Source organism: Sciurus carolinensis, chromosome 5, assembly GCF_902686445.1.
Source record: "Sciurus carolinensis chromosome 5, mSciCar1.2, whole genome shotgun sequence".
Taxonomy (NCBI): domain Eukaryota; kingdom Metazoa; phylum Chordata; class Mammalia; order Rodentia; family Sciuridae; genus Sciurus; species Sciurus carolinensis.
The window spans coordinates 73,193,304-73,206,745 of NC_062217.1; the positions used below are offsets into that span (position 1 = coordinate 73,193,304).

Sequence of the window (13,442 nt, forward strand, 5' to 3'; positions counted from 1 at the left end):
ACTGTGAGAAATAAATTTATTTTCTTTATAAATTACCCAATTCATGTTACTGAGTTACAGCAACAGAAAATGGACTAAAGGCTGGTCACAACTTATATCATAAACACAACACTATTCAAACAAATTACATTATGTTTACTTAAGGGAATACTATGGAGACAATGGAAAGAACAGGATTCTACTTAAATATATAACCCTATGGCAGGATATGCAGTGTTACCTAAAATATCGTTGCAGTAGCACAGAAACAATGAGCTAATAAATCTTTAAAAATTACCTACCTACATAAATATGTAATACATGTGTTAACTTTTACATGTTTAGAGTATATGTGAGAATAAGGAAGAGGAGAGAAGACTCACTTTTGGTTTATATTTTTATACAATTTGAATTTTAATTAAAGTAAGCATGTAATATTATCAAGTAAAAAGATTTAACAGGAAACTGTTAATCTGGACTAAAAATAGTACTGATATTATTATAATAATTATATAACATTTTCCTAACAATGGAATACTACTCAACAATAAAACAAAACTAAAGGTATTTGTAACAGTATGCATAAACCTTTATAACATTACATTAAAAAGAAGTCTTACTCAAAAGAATACATAATCCATGATTCCGTAAGTATGAAGTTCTAAACAGGCAACACTAATAAATAGTAGGAAAAAAATTCAGAATAGTGATTTCTTCTAGTACTAGGTGGTGGTCACAGGAAGGAGAACGATGAAAACTTTTCAGGGTGATGTCAATGTTCTTTACCTTGATGGGAGACTGGGTTACAACAATCGACGCATTTGTTTAACTTATTAAATGGTACAATTAATATCTACCTGTACAATGATTGTACAAAACTCTTAAAATTTAAAAAGAGAACTAAACCAATACTAAACTATAATGATACACATATATTAGAGGGGGAAGTGCACTGATGCCTACAATTCACTTCTAAATGAATCAAAGAGGACACAGTGACATATACACAAAAATGTTAATGGCAGAATCTAAGTAATGGGTGTACCACCATAAAATTCAAAACATATTTCCTATATATTTGACTTCTTGTATAATAAAATCCTGTGGGGGAAGGGTCAAGAAAAAACAGGTAGAAAATTCTGAAAATGAGTATTATTAACAGGGGACTAAGCTTTACAGGGATTACAAACCCCCACAAAATAAAAGTGTGATATAAAAGACACAGATCAATAAAATATAAAGAAAGTTAGAATAAAACCAAATATACATAAAAGTGTAATATATAATTAAGGTAGCCTCTCAAATCATCAGGAAAACACACATTATGCAATTTTATATGTGAATATAAGAAATCAAGAAAGCTGGATCCATACTTCATACGTGCCTCTTCTAAATATATTTCAGGTGGATAAAAGACTGAAGTATTAAAAATAAGAAGACTGTCAGGGGTGATGTTGCATGACTGTAATCCCAGCACCTTGGGAGGCTGAGGCTGGACAATCAGAAGTTCAAAGCCAGTCTCAGCAACTAAGTGAGACTTTGTTTCAAAGTAAAAAATAAAAAGGGGCTGGGGACATGGCTCAGTGGTTAAGCACCCCATGTTCAATTTCTAGTATCAAAAAAATTTACAGATACTATAAAGCACATGTATGATACCACCGGAATTCTCTGAAAGACTGTATTTAATCTCTGTCTCAGTATGTCACAGTACAGTATGATTTGTAGTATGCCTATCATTTATTAAAGTTCATCAACTATGATAAATCAATTGGTACTCCAGCAATCGACAAGCACTATTAGTGACAGCTATCAGTATATTATTTCCATCATCAATATCCTCATCTCAGAATACGAAAGGTTTTGTGTAAGTTATGAACAAATCCAGACTCCATGAAATAAAGGATAAATTCAAGTAAATAAAATGAACACTTTCTATATTAAAACAACTTCCAAGCCAGGTATGGTAGTACATGCCTATACCCAGCTACTTGGGACACAGGGCAGAAAGCTGCTTCAGCCCAGAAGTTTGAGGCCAGCCTGGACAACACAGTGAAACTTCATCTCCAAAAGAAAAGAAAAAGAAAAATTACCATAAGCAGAATCAACATAAATGTGAATATGGGGACGAGAAGTTGCAACCCACATAGTAATTCCTCAAATATATGAAAAATTCCTACAAATAAACTTTTTAGGAAAGCAACAATGTAACAGAAAATATAGAAGTAGTACAGAGAAAAAACATAGAGAGAGATGAGGCAATTAAGAAAAATTTCCCAACACAATTCATGAAACAAATGCATATTAAAACTACATTAGCAATTCCACGTCTGGATCGATGCAGAAAAACTACAATGATATCCTTGAAAATGACACATGAAAACACAGAATATCTACAAAGTCTCATACCTATTGAAGATGCTGGTTTTGGGGTTGAGGTTGTGGCTCAGTGGTAAAGCACTTGCCTAGCACGTGTGAGGCACTGGGTTCAATCAGCACCACATAAAAAACTAAATAAAAAAATTAAGGTATTGTATCCACCTACAACTAAAAATATTTTTTTAAAAAGATGCTGATTTTGTGTAATCAACCAATCTTCCATCAACCAAATTTTAGTCCTAGATGACTTCACTAGTGAAGAATACAAATAACTCAGAAAAAATAATTCTAAAGTTTTTCAGAAAAATAGGACAGAATGATTGTCCACTTGTTTTAGTATTAGCACATCAAATCCAATTGTTTTTAAAATATAATGCATCATGAACAGGCAAGATTTATCACAGTAATGCAAGGCTAACTTAACATCTAAAAGTCAATATATGTAAATAAAACACACTAACAGATAAGATTGAGAAAACTCAATATGTCATCTTAACAGATGCAAAAAAATAATAATCTAACAAATGCAATACCCTTTCATGACCAAAACTGCAATTAAAAGAGAATTTCCTCAATCCTGTAAAATGACACTTGCAAAATATGTGCAGAGGAGAAAAAAATCAAACAAAAGATTTGTAAGACCTTGACAGAGAAAAGGATAAAATTTGCCTGAATATTGGTAAAATACATCTGACAGTATCATAAGTAAGAGATCTCTTACCCCACTATTTACATAAACAAAAGATTCTAAATATAATCTCAAATTTAAAAGAAGCTTCTAGCCAGGCAGTGTGGCGACCACCTGTAATCCCAGTAGCTTGGGAGACTGAGGCAGGAGGATCAAGAGTTCAAAGCCAGCTTCAGCTGTGGAGAGCAATGACAGAGGATGGGAGAGCAGTGAACTCAGTAAAAGCTAGGCACTTAGCAACTCGGCCAAACCCTGTCTCTAAATAAAATACAAAATAGGGTTGGGGATGTGGCTCAGTGGTCCAGTACCCCTGAGTTCAATTCACCCTCCCAAAAAAGGGAAGGAAAAAAAAGAAAAAAAAAAAAAAGAAAGAAAAAAAAAAAGCTTCTACTTGGTTCAGAAGTTACTGTGTGTAAAAGTAAAAGGCATTTTCTTACATAAATAAGGTAGTAAGAATAATCAACAAGTATGAAGGGTTTACTGTAACTTTTTCTTTTATTCATTCCCTTTTCTTTGGGATAAAGAAAGTAAGAGGAGGGCTGGGGATTTAGCTCAGTTGGTAGAGTGCTTGCCTCCCAAGCACTAAGGCCCTGGGCTCAGTCCCAGTACTGCCAAAAAAAAAAAAAAAAAAAGTTATTAAGAAAGTAAGAGGAAGAATAAATACTCCTGGAAATCATTTTGCTCAAGCTTGAGTTAGTGGTTCTCAGTATATCCACATCACACATGAGACTATCTTATTTTCCATCTTACTGATAATACTATCACTGTCTCTTGATTTATGCTTATAAAATGATTTTGAGAAGTACTATAAAAGTGCTAAAAGAAAAAAAATACTAAACTTAATTTTAATTTACTTAGCAACTCTGAAAAGTCAAATAATGCAGCAGTAAAATGTGGTCATAAGACTCAACTTGTCAAAAGTTAAAGGGATAAAATGGTAATAAAAAGCATTTTTGCCAACAATTACAGAATATTAACTCTTCTACCAAATGTAAAATTATCATACTAAAATTACTAAAAGCAACTTTTTTGTGCAGCTGTATGAAAGCAGCAATCCTGAACATAGTACCATGTAATAACACTTTGGGTAGATATTAATATTCTTCAATACTCTTCAATGTCTCCCCCCACCCCCCAAAAAAACTAAGTTACCTGAAAAATTTTAAGCTTTACATTTCTACTCTTGAAGGTACTATGAAGTATAAATAGAGAAATAGGCCCAAGATTATTTAATCTTCAAACTGCTCACATAAGTTCTTCTCTGAAGTAAAAGTCAACATGACCAAGAATCATAATGAAAGTTTAGTTTTGCCGAAATACTCATATAACAAGTAGGAATATAAGTACAAAGATACTTTAAGTACATCATTAGATTCTGTAAGCTAAGCTAAAAAGAATGCAATTTATTATCTAGAATTGCTGAAATTTTGGATTAAGCAGAAGGATATTTCAAAGGTTGGAGTCAGGTGTGGTGGTGCATGCCTGAAATTCAAGCAACTTGGGAAGCTGAGACAGGAGGATCACAAGTTCTAGGTCAGCCTCAGCAAGTTGGCAAGATCCTCTCAAAAGAAAAAAGGGCAGGGGGGAGGTCTGTGGGATGTAGCTCAATGATAAAGCATCCCTGGGTTCAAATCCCTATACCAAAAATAAATAAAATGAAACAGGTTGGGCATCCATGTCTAAAGAACTGAAAGGGAGAAAGACTAAAGACAGGAAGATTTGTTATGATACAAATCATGCTGGTTTAGATAAGGAATATAGCTTCCTACTAAGCAATGTCACTAAGAATTTTTAAAAGAACGAGATATGATCTGATAATTAAGTAGGGGACAAATAGGGGAGGGAAGAGACACTAAAATATAAAATTTAAAGCCTGGAAAATCTGCAGAAATGAAATGAAATTAAGTGAACCTAAAGAATGTTTATTTTCAGAAACATAGGTTAAAGTTCAGGTGAAAGATGCAGGCAGATATACAATTAGCAACTGGAAATAAGAGCTTAAAGTTTTGAAAGTAGTTAAGTTTACTAAACATGTTTATGTGAAAAATAAATGCACACAGCAAAAGTCCTCATGTGGAGTCCATTAATGAGTTCTGAAATTTGAAGCAAATGTTGTATACTTATACTTAGTAAGGGAATCATACTTCGGATCTTATGCACCAATGGCATAGATTATTTAAAAAAAAAAAAAAAAAAAAAAAAAAAAACCTACAGCAATTATCTTAGTCCATTTGGCTATAATTAAAAAAAAAAAAAAAAAAAAAAAAAAAAAAAAAAAAAATCCCAGACAGGCTAATTTTTAATGAACACAGACTTTTGAGCTCCCTGTTCTGGACCCTGGGAAGTCCAAAATCAGGGCATTAGCAGGCTTGGCAATTCTGATCCCAAGATGTAGCCTTGAAGAAAGGAACAAACTGTTCCTCACAAGGTAGAAGGCAGAATGGCAAAGAAGCAAAAGGGGGTGTAAAGGTGTTAATCCTACCCATGAGGACACAGCCTTCATGGCCTAATCACCTCTTAAAAAGGTCCCACCTCAGCTGGGTGTGGTGGTCCAAACCACACACCTGTAATACCAGCAGCTCTGGAGGTTAAGGCAGGAGGATCTTGAGTTCAAAGCCAGCTTTGGCAACTTAGCGAGGCCCTAAGCAACTCAGTGAGACTTTGTCTCAAAATAAAATATAAAAAAGAGATGAGGATATGGCTTGGTAGTTAAGCACCTCTGGGTTTAATTCCTAGTTTAAAAAAATATATATATAGATATAGATATAGAGATATATATAGATATAGATATAGATATAGATATAGATATCTGTTACATGAGCCATTAAAACTTGAACATGAGTTTTGGAAGAGACAAAACACTCAAAACCACAGCAGAAATGAGTAAGACATCAGGAGTAAAAATGATTATAAGAAGAAAAAAGTCAATGTAAAGACTTTGAAAAATACAATTCAAAGTCAAAAAAAGGAACTAAAGGCAATAAGACTAATTTGAAAAGAAAGAGTCAAAGTATTAGGGATCCAAATAGGAAGTTAAAACGGCACTACCAAAGGGTTGGAGGTATATACCTCAGGTGCAAAACCCTATGTATAATACTCAGTACCTCAAAGCATCATTAACATTGTCTGATATTACACACATAGGTCAAAGAATATAAAACTTTAGTCTTTACATTTAGTAAACAAATTATTGATAATACTGAGGTATGCAGTTTTGGCTGAATACACATGGGAAAAAATTATATTACAAGGGATTAAGAAATGGGGCAAATAAACAAAAAAACTAATATTGAATTCCACAATTTATCAGTGAAAGGGAAAAAAAGCCAGTAAAGTGACTAGAAGAAAAATACAATTTTATTTTTTGTTACTGTTCTTGTTGATTCTTTCCTCCTTAAGGAATAGGACAGTGACATACTTTGCCAAAAGGAGCCAGTAGAAAGGGAAAGATCAAAAGAGGGCAACATGATCAAAAGTTCAGAAGTCAAAAGATCATTTTGCAAACTCAAAAGAACAATTATTCACTTAAGTCAGGAACAAAATCAATTTTAATGTGGTGAGAAAAGCATACTTGTTAGTAACAAGTGTGAATGATGGGGAAAATACCACAAAAACTTCAAGGAGGTTTCATTATTGAGCTCTGTTAAGGATCAATAACCACGATGGCTTTAAAATTTCGTCCTTTCAACAAAGTTACTATGAAAATGAAAAACTAAAACGGTGCATACAGAAATAGGAAAGAAAACACTATTGTGTAGTAGTAATTTAAGAACATGCATAGCTCTAGAGTCAAAAGGCTTGAGTTCAAATCACTGTGAATCTTAACTGTGATTATCTTAACTGTGTTTCTGTGCCTCTGCATCATCATCTGCAAAACAGAGGTAACAATGCCTAATAAAACCTGGAATACAAAACACTTAACAATGCATGCAAATGTTAAGATGGTAGTGGCAGCATTAGTAGAGACAAGAGAAACAATAACAACAGTAGTGTAACCTATTAGTGTTTAATCAACCAGTATGTAAGAAAGAGGAAAAAGCTAGGCTCTTTAATATGTCTCATTAAATCCTTGCAACTACAGATGGAAACCAGTATAATTCTCCCTTTTATATCCAAAAAAAAAAAAGAACAGGTTAATTTGCCTAGCACTCAGCTAAAAAATGGCAAAAGTGAAATCTGAATATTGATCTTCATAGACAAAAAGCTTCTTTTCTTTCCACTACACAATACTACCTCCACAGCACTATACAACAGCAGAAGCAAAAGACTAGATATTCTGTTCTTCACAACTAAACTTCAAAATCTAGGCACAACATTAAATCTATCTGCCTCTCTGTTTTCTGAAAAATTGAAAAGTTTGATTACTACATATTGAGGTATATCTTCAGATTTTAAAAAAAAGTCTATAATTTATTAAACTGTGGACATTTAGTGATTGTAAGCCTATTAAAAAGTTTTACAATAAGCAGAAAACTTTTTGTTTAAAAAAAAACAAAAAAGAACAGAAGAATTTAATTTTTTGTTCAAGGACTTCACATGAATGGTAGAGGACAGACCAACATCTAGTTTTATATTATTATTAACAAGTATGACTAAGCAAATACTTGAGACAACAAATGACATTTTAATATCTATATTTTCAATTACTTTTGGAAAAAACTCAAAAACACTGATCCAACTACAGAACTCATAACCAAATAAAATACAGACTTACAAACTTTTATTTCATGCTGAAAATGCAACCAGGCATTCAGCCCACCTCATCTCCATCAATCTGAAAACTCATCTGCCCTAAAACCCTTCACTGGTTTCCCTCTATCCTTCAATAACATCCAAAACTCTTAACATGACTCAACAAAGTACTATGTGATCTGGCTCCTCTCTCTGGAACTCTCCACTACTATACTTTTGCTCTTTTTTTTATTTCTTTCAATCCCTCCAAGATATCTTTTCTCTCTTTTTAGAACCTTCATATTACCTGTTCTCCAAAACCTAGAAAGCTTTTATAGGTCTCTGTTTCCATTCTTTTACCCCAGCAAACTGTTCTTCATCCTTCCAAGTTGAGATCAAATTTTAGCATGCCAGGAAGGCCTTTCCTGACCTCCCCATATATTTTGAAAGTATTCTGAACTTCTTCACAAAAACACAATTTTGTAATTTCTTGTTCAACATCTGTCTTCCCTGCCAAATGGTAAATGATATAAAGATAGTCATTTCATGTCTTGTTTCCTACTTACTTCCCCAATATCTGGCATACTGATGAGCCTTGAATAGGTCAAGTGATCAATAAAAATTTGCAGAATAATTTAAAATCTGTGGTAAATCCAAAACCATAAAATACAAGTAGCTAAAAGTTCTATATAAATTTCAAGTTATATCTTATCCTTGGTCTTTCATATGTTCCTCTCTCAAACAGATGTAGTTTTTCAATTACAATGTTAAGCTGAAGCAAAAAAAAATCCCATCAGATAACAAAACTAAGGTTACAAACCACTGGTCTTAAAAAACATTAGAATCAGTAAGTCATCATCTAAAAGAATCCACCTGAAATGGAACTAAAGGGTCAGGAACACAAAGTAATTGTAAATATTTTCTTTTAGGTTAATGAAAAAAAAAAGGGGGGGGGGGTGACAGTAAAGCTGATTTGAAACTGAATACTTAATTGTTCAAATTTTAAAACTGAATGCTTACCAAAAAAAAAATGGAAGTTATCTTAACACAAAACATTTTCCAAAGTTTTCTGTTCACTTCTTACCAAGCACTAATTACATACCAGGCAGTGTTCTATGGTTTTCTTAATACATATTATTCCCCCCATTTTACAGATGAGGAAACATGGGCATTAATTTATCCAATATGATACAGCTGCTAGGGAAGTGGCAGAGGTACAAACCATTAGGCCCTTAAGTTCTTCCCTCTCAACTCCTATACTGTGCTCCCACTCTTTTCAATCCACTGCAACAGAACTACTATATTTTTTTATCTTTGTTGACTTGGGGTTTTCTTGGGGTACTGGGGATTAAACCTAGGGCTTTGAACACACCAAGCGCATGGTCTATCACTAGCTTACATATTCCAGTCACCTCAAATAGAACTTCTGTCTGTTCTATTCCACTCCAGTGAAACTACTTTGCCAGGATTACCAATGACCTCCACCTTGCCAGATATAAAGGCCACTTATCTGCCTCCATCTTTTTTCATCCATTCTGCATTTTCTATCAAGTTAATGACTCCCTTCTTCTATCACACATTTGTTCTTTCCTTTAGTAACACAGAGTCCAGTTTTCCTACCTCAGTTCTAGGTCCTCCTTTCTTCCCTACACATGATTCCTAGGAAATCTCCCACAATACTATGACTTTATATATCATCTGCATGACTACAAATTTCTGTAGTGCTGACCTGAGTTCATATATCCAAATTCATACCTGACATCTCATTTACGTATATAATAGCTCAGACTTAATAATCAAAGCCAACCACTTTCCCCTTCTCCCCTCAACCTGTTCTCTCTTTCAGCCTATCATCAACCATCCAGTTGCTTAGACTGACTTCTTTGGCATCATCCTTGATTTCCCTTTTCCTCATCTCCCACAGCCAATCTACCAGCAAGTTCTACCAGATCTACTTAAATATATTTGGTTCTTTCAGTCTCCACTATCACACTAATGCAAACAACCCACATTTCTTAACAATATCCTTCAGAATAGGCTCCTTCATTTCATTTTTGCCCCTTTAATCTCCTTTAGACAAAGCAGGCAAAGTTAAAACAATCAGTCCTTGCAAGCTTCAAATCTTCTTATATCTTTGTATTATACTTTAAATAAAATCCTGATTCCTCACCATGGACTAAAAGATCCCCTATGAGTTGGCACTGCTACTTCTCCAACTTCATGTCTTTCCACTCTCTCCCCCAGCACAAGATTCCTTGTTGCCACAATGGCCTTTCTCTTCCTGGTAACATCAGAGGATCTTGTCTGCTACTGGGCCTTTGCATCTGCTCTCCACTCTGCAAAGAACGTTCTTTTCCCCAGACTTTCACACAGATGGTTCCTTCCCCTACTTAAATGTTGCTAAAATGTGACCTACTCAAAGGCCTTCTGTCTGACCATCCTATGTGAAGTAGCCCCCATTCTAATCACTCTTTTCTTTTACATGATCCTCTGTTATTACAATGGTCATAACACTACTGATACTATCAACATCTGAAATGGTCCTATTTACTTATTACACCCTGTCAGCTTTGGAACTTAAAACCTGTTCCTAAAGCTGCTCACAGTACATAATAGGAGTTTAATAAATGTATTAAATAAATAAATTTTCCCCATTATATTTTGCTTACTGTGAACCAACCAAGTCTGATAAAGCACTCACTCAGTCTATGATCTATTTTGTATTAACAGGGAAGTTATTAAAACACTCCTTAAATTTTCCAACCGAAGACATTTCAGAACTCAAACCTCATCCGTAAGCGCAGTCCATCTACAGCATTCCACTTAAAACTGCTAAATATTCCAAATGAATGGAGAAAATTTTCTCCCACCTCTCCAAGTGAACGAACGTGTAGGCGGGAAAAGGGAATTTTACTGGGCACCCTAGCACCTGTTACATCTTCAATCAGTTAAGAGAAGTGCAGATGAGCCAGACAGCACATGGGAGACGTGGCCTTTCTTTCAGGGATTGTACTTAGGTGAAACATGAGATAATTAAACTAGAACTGTCCTAATCCATAATAGAGGCCATTCACTTCAATAAAAAAAAAAAAAAAAAGTAAAATAGTCTGTAGGCAGGAGGTTATGCTCGGATTCACTAAAAGGAAAAGAAACGGATTTTGAGGCCCTCAGAAAATGTGTATGCAAGGAGGTTGGGGTCGGTCTACACATAACGGGAAAACAAGAGGAGAGGCACGCCGGTTCAAAGCTCAGCTCCGCGATAAAATAAAGCTCAACTCAGGCTCTCAGCGTTATACTAGGACCTGGACGCGAAGGTAGCCCAGGAGAAAACAGAGCCCTGGGACCTGCGTTCACCGCTTCGGCCTCCACCGCAGGCACTCTGGAGAAACACCACAGATCTAAGTGTCTGCCAATCCACCACAGCCATCCCTGCAAGGAGATATCCCCCGGATACTCACATGGGCTCGAGAGTCTTGCTGAGCCAGGACTTGAGTGCCTCGAAGTTTTCAATGATCATTTTAGAAACCATCCACAGCGGCCCCGAGGCCCGTCACACTCCTCAGCCCGCCCAGGTCGCGGCCGCTACGGCCGCCGCTGCCCCCGCCCCCTCCTCCGCGCGCCGCCCGCGTGGGCCGCGGTGGGAGGCGCCGGTGGCAGGTTCCCGCGAGCCCCGATCGGCGAACAGCTCCGCGGGGATCGCCGCAGGCCGCGAGTCCTCGGGGTGCTAGGAGCTCCCCCTTCCCGGACCCCGGCCTGGGCTGAGGCAGCAACGGTTTGCCCGGGCCCTCCCCCTTCCCTACTCCCCAGCGAGTCTTCCCGAACCGGGAGCGCGAAACGCGCTTAGACCCGGGCTTCCTCTCAGCTTCGGGACTAGGTGCTTGTTGGCAACGCAAAAGAGGCAAAAGTAAAGAAGGCGAAGACGAAGGGCAGCTCAATGGGAACGATTCGGGGGGTCTTCCCGGCTCCCAGCACCCCCAAGAAGATGGCTGCCGATAAGTCTCGCGAGAATTAATGAAGTCTCGCGGTGACTCCCGGAGACTGCTGGGAAGAGACGTAAGTTCGGCAGAAAGCGGACTGGACAAGTGGGGTGGTTTGGTTTGCGCGTTCGCGTGGTTTGCTTGCCTGGTACAGTTTTACCATGTGGTTCTCAATCTTTAAAGACGAAACCTTGTTACAAGGTCCGAAAGGCAACTTACTTCAGAAACTGCGCGAGCCCAAGCTCACCCTCAATGAGAGGGCCGTCGCATGTTAACTGGAAAGAATCTGCGGGATGGAGTGCCCTTTGAAAGAACGGTCTGCCACCTGTTTACCTCAGTACCCTACCAATACCACACACTGCATGTGCTGTGGTGTGGACAAGATCGGTAAACACAGGCTAGTCTAAGGTAAATCACTGACTCTCCAAAGGATTAGAATCCTATCCACAATTACCCGACTTAGTAACCAAACCCTAATGACCTAGGGATACCCCCAAGACAAAGTTGAGATGACTTTAACAGCTTTCGGATACTTTCCAGCCACCTGAAAGATAAGTGTTGTTCCGTTTTAAAGTAGGGCAGATTTATTTAGAGCAGATTCAGCTCCATCTCAGAGAAATTACCTTGTATCGAAAGAGAAAGCTTTCATATCAGCATCCCCAAAAAGTAAACTTCCTCTCCTGAGTGGTCCAATAAGTTTGATTCCTCAGTTCTATTTATTTTATACTCCTATTAAGACTAAGTGGAACTTTGCAAAGGGTCTAAAATCAATGAACTATAGTGGAATGAAAATATTCACAAACTGAAGACACATAAGTAGACCAATAAAGGTCTTTATAAGAGACACAGCAGTATACTAAATTGTCCTTATGAACTCTGAGTTTATAATTTGCTAGAATGAAGCGTCCTTAAGCATTAAGTGAAAAGATTATCAAGTACTAAGCTAGAGGTTTTCCTAAAATATAGAATCTAGAGTAGAATGCAAATTAGAATTCAGCTACTGAATAGCCAGGGTGTTAAGTAAAGTGATTTAGATAAGCAAAATTAGCCAGAAACAAAAGTACAAACATTCATGATTTTACTTGCATGAGGTTTCTAGAGTAGTTGTTGAGAGAGAAAATAGAATGGTGGTTGCCAAAAATGAGAGGTGGAGAAGGAGACAGGGAGAAAAGAACTTCAGTTGTTTTTCATTGGAGCTAGCATTTCAGTTTGTGATGCTAAAAGTTATGAAGAGGAATGGTGTTTGCACAACATTTTGAATATATTAAATGCCATTGGACTGTATGATTAAAATGCTAAATGTCATGTTACATGTTATAATAAAATTTATAATTTTAATATTTCTGAGAGAATGAAATCTTATTTTGTTTTATAGCCTTGTCACAGTCTGACTTCACCAATATTATGAAAATAATCTCCAACTGTTCCATAACTCTGCTTCTCTACTCAAGCCTTCCAAAGGTCTATCAAATACCAGAGATTCCAAGTAAATTGATTACACACGGTATTTCCCACAGAGAATGCCTCCACTTCTTTTTCTGAATGCTCAAATCTTGCCCATCCTTCTCTAGGACCAATGCTACTGTTCTATTTTAAGGTCTTCTCTTATTCTTCCTAAACAATCGCAACAGTTTAGTAATTGTGTTTTAGGCTGCCCTCATATCAGTTCATCTTTAATTGTCATCATCATTGCCTTTAACAGCAATAATTCTAAAACTTGGTTCTAATCTGTCACTTCCTTGCTTAAAATT

The 13,442-nt window shown here is 36.5% G+C and overlaps 1 protein-coding gene across 14 annotated transcripts in view; it reads right to left on the bottom strand.

Moving 5' to 3' along the window:
* Nucleotides 1–11,707, bottom strand: part of Rbm26 (RNA binding motif protein 26) — an 80,004-nt gene extending 68,297 nt beyond the window's left edge. For 7 of the 14 annotated variants that reach the window (XM_047552540.1, XM_047552538.1, XM_047552537.1 and 4 more), the window contains exon 1: nt 11,173–11,706. In XM_047552540.1, coding sequence (XP_047408496.1) covers nt 11,173–11,243 — 71 coding nt within the window. In that variant the 5' untranslated portion in view covers nt 11,244–11,706. Of the gene's footprint in view, nt 1–11,172 lie in introns of all 14 variants that reach the window. The other 7 variants (XM_047552542.1, XM_047552541.1, XM_047552545.1 and 4 more) reach the window with 3 other exon arrangements.
* Nucleotides 11,708–13,442: the final 1,735 nt, after the last annotated feature.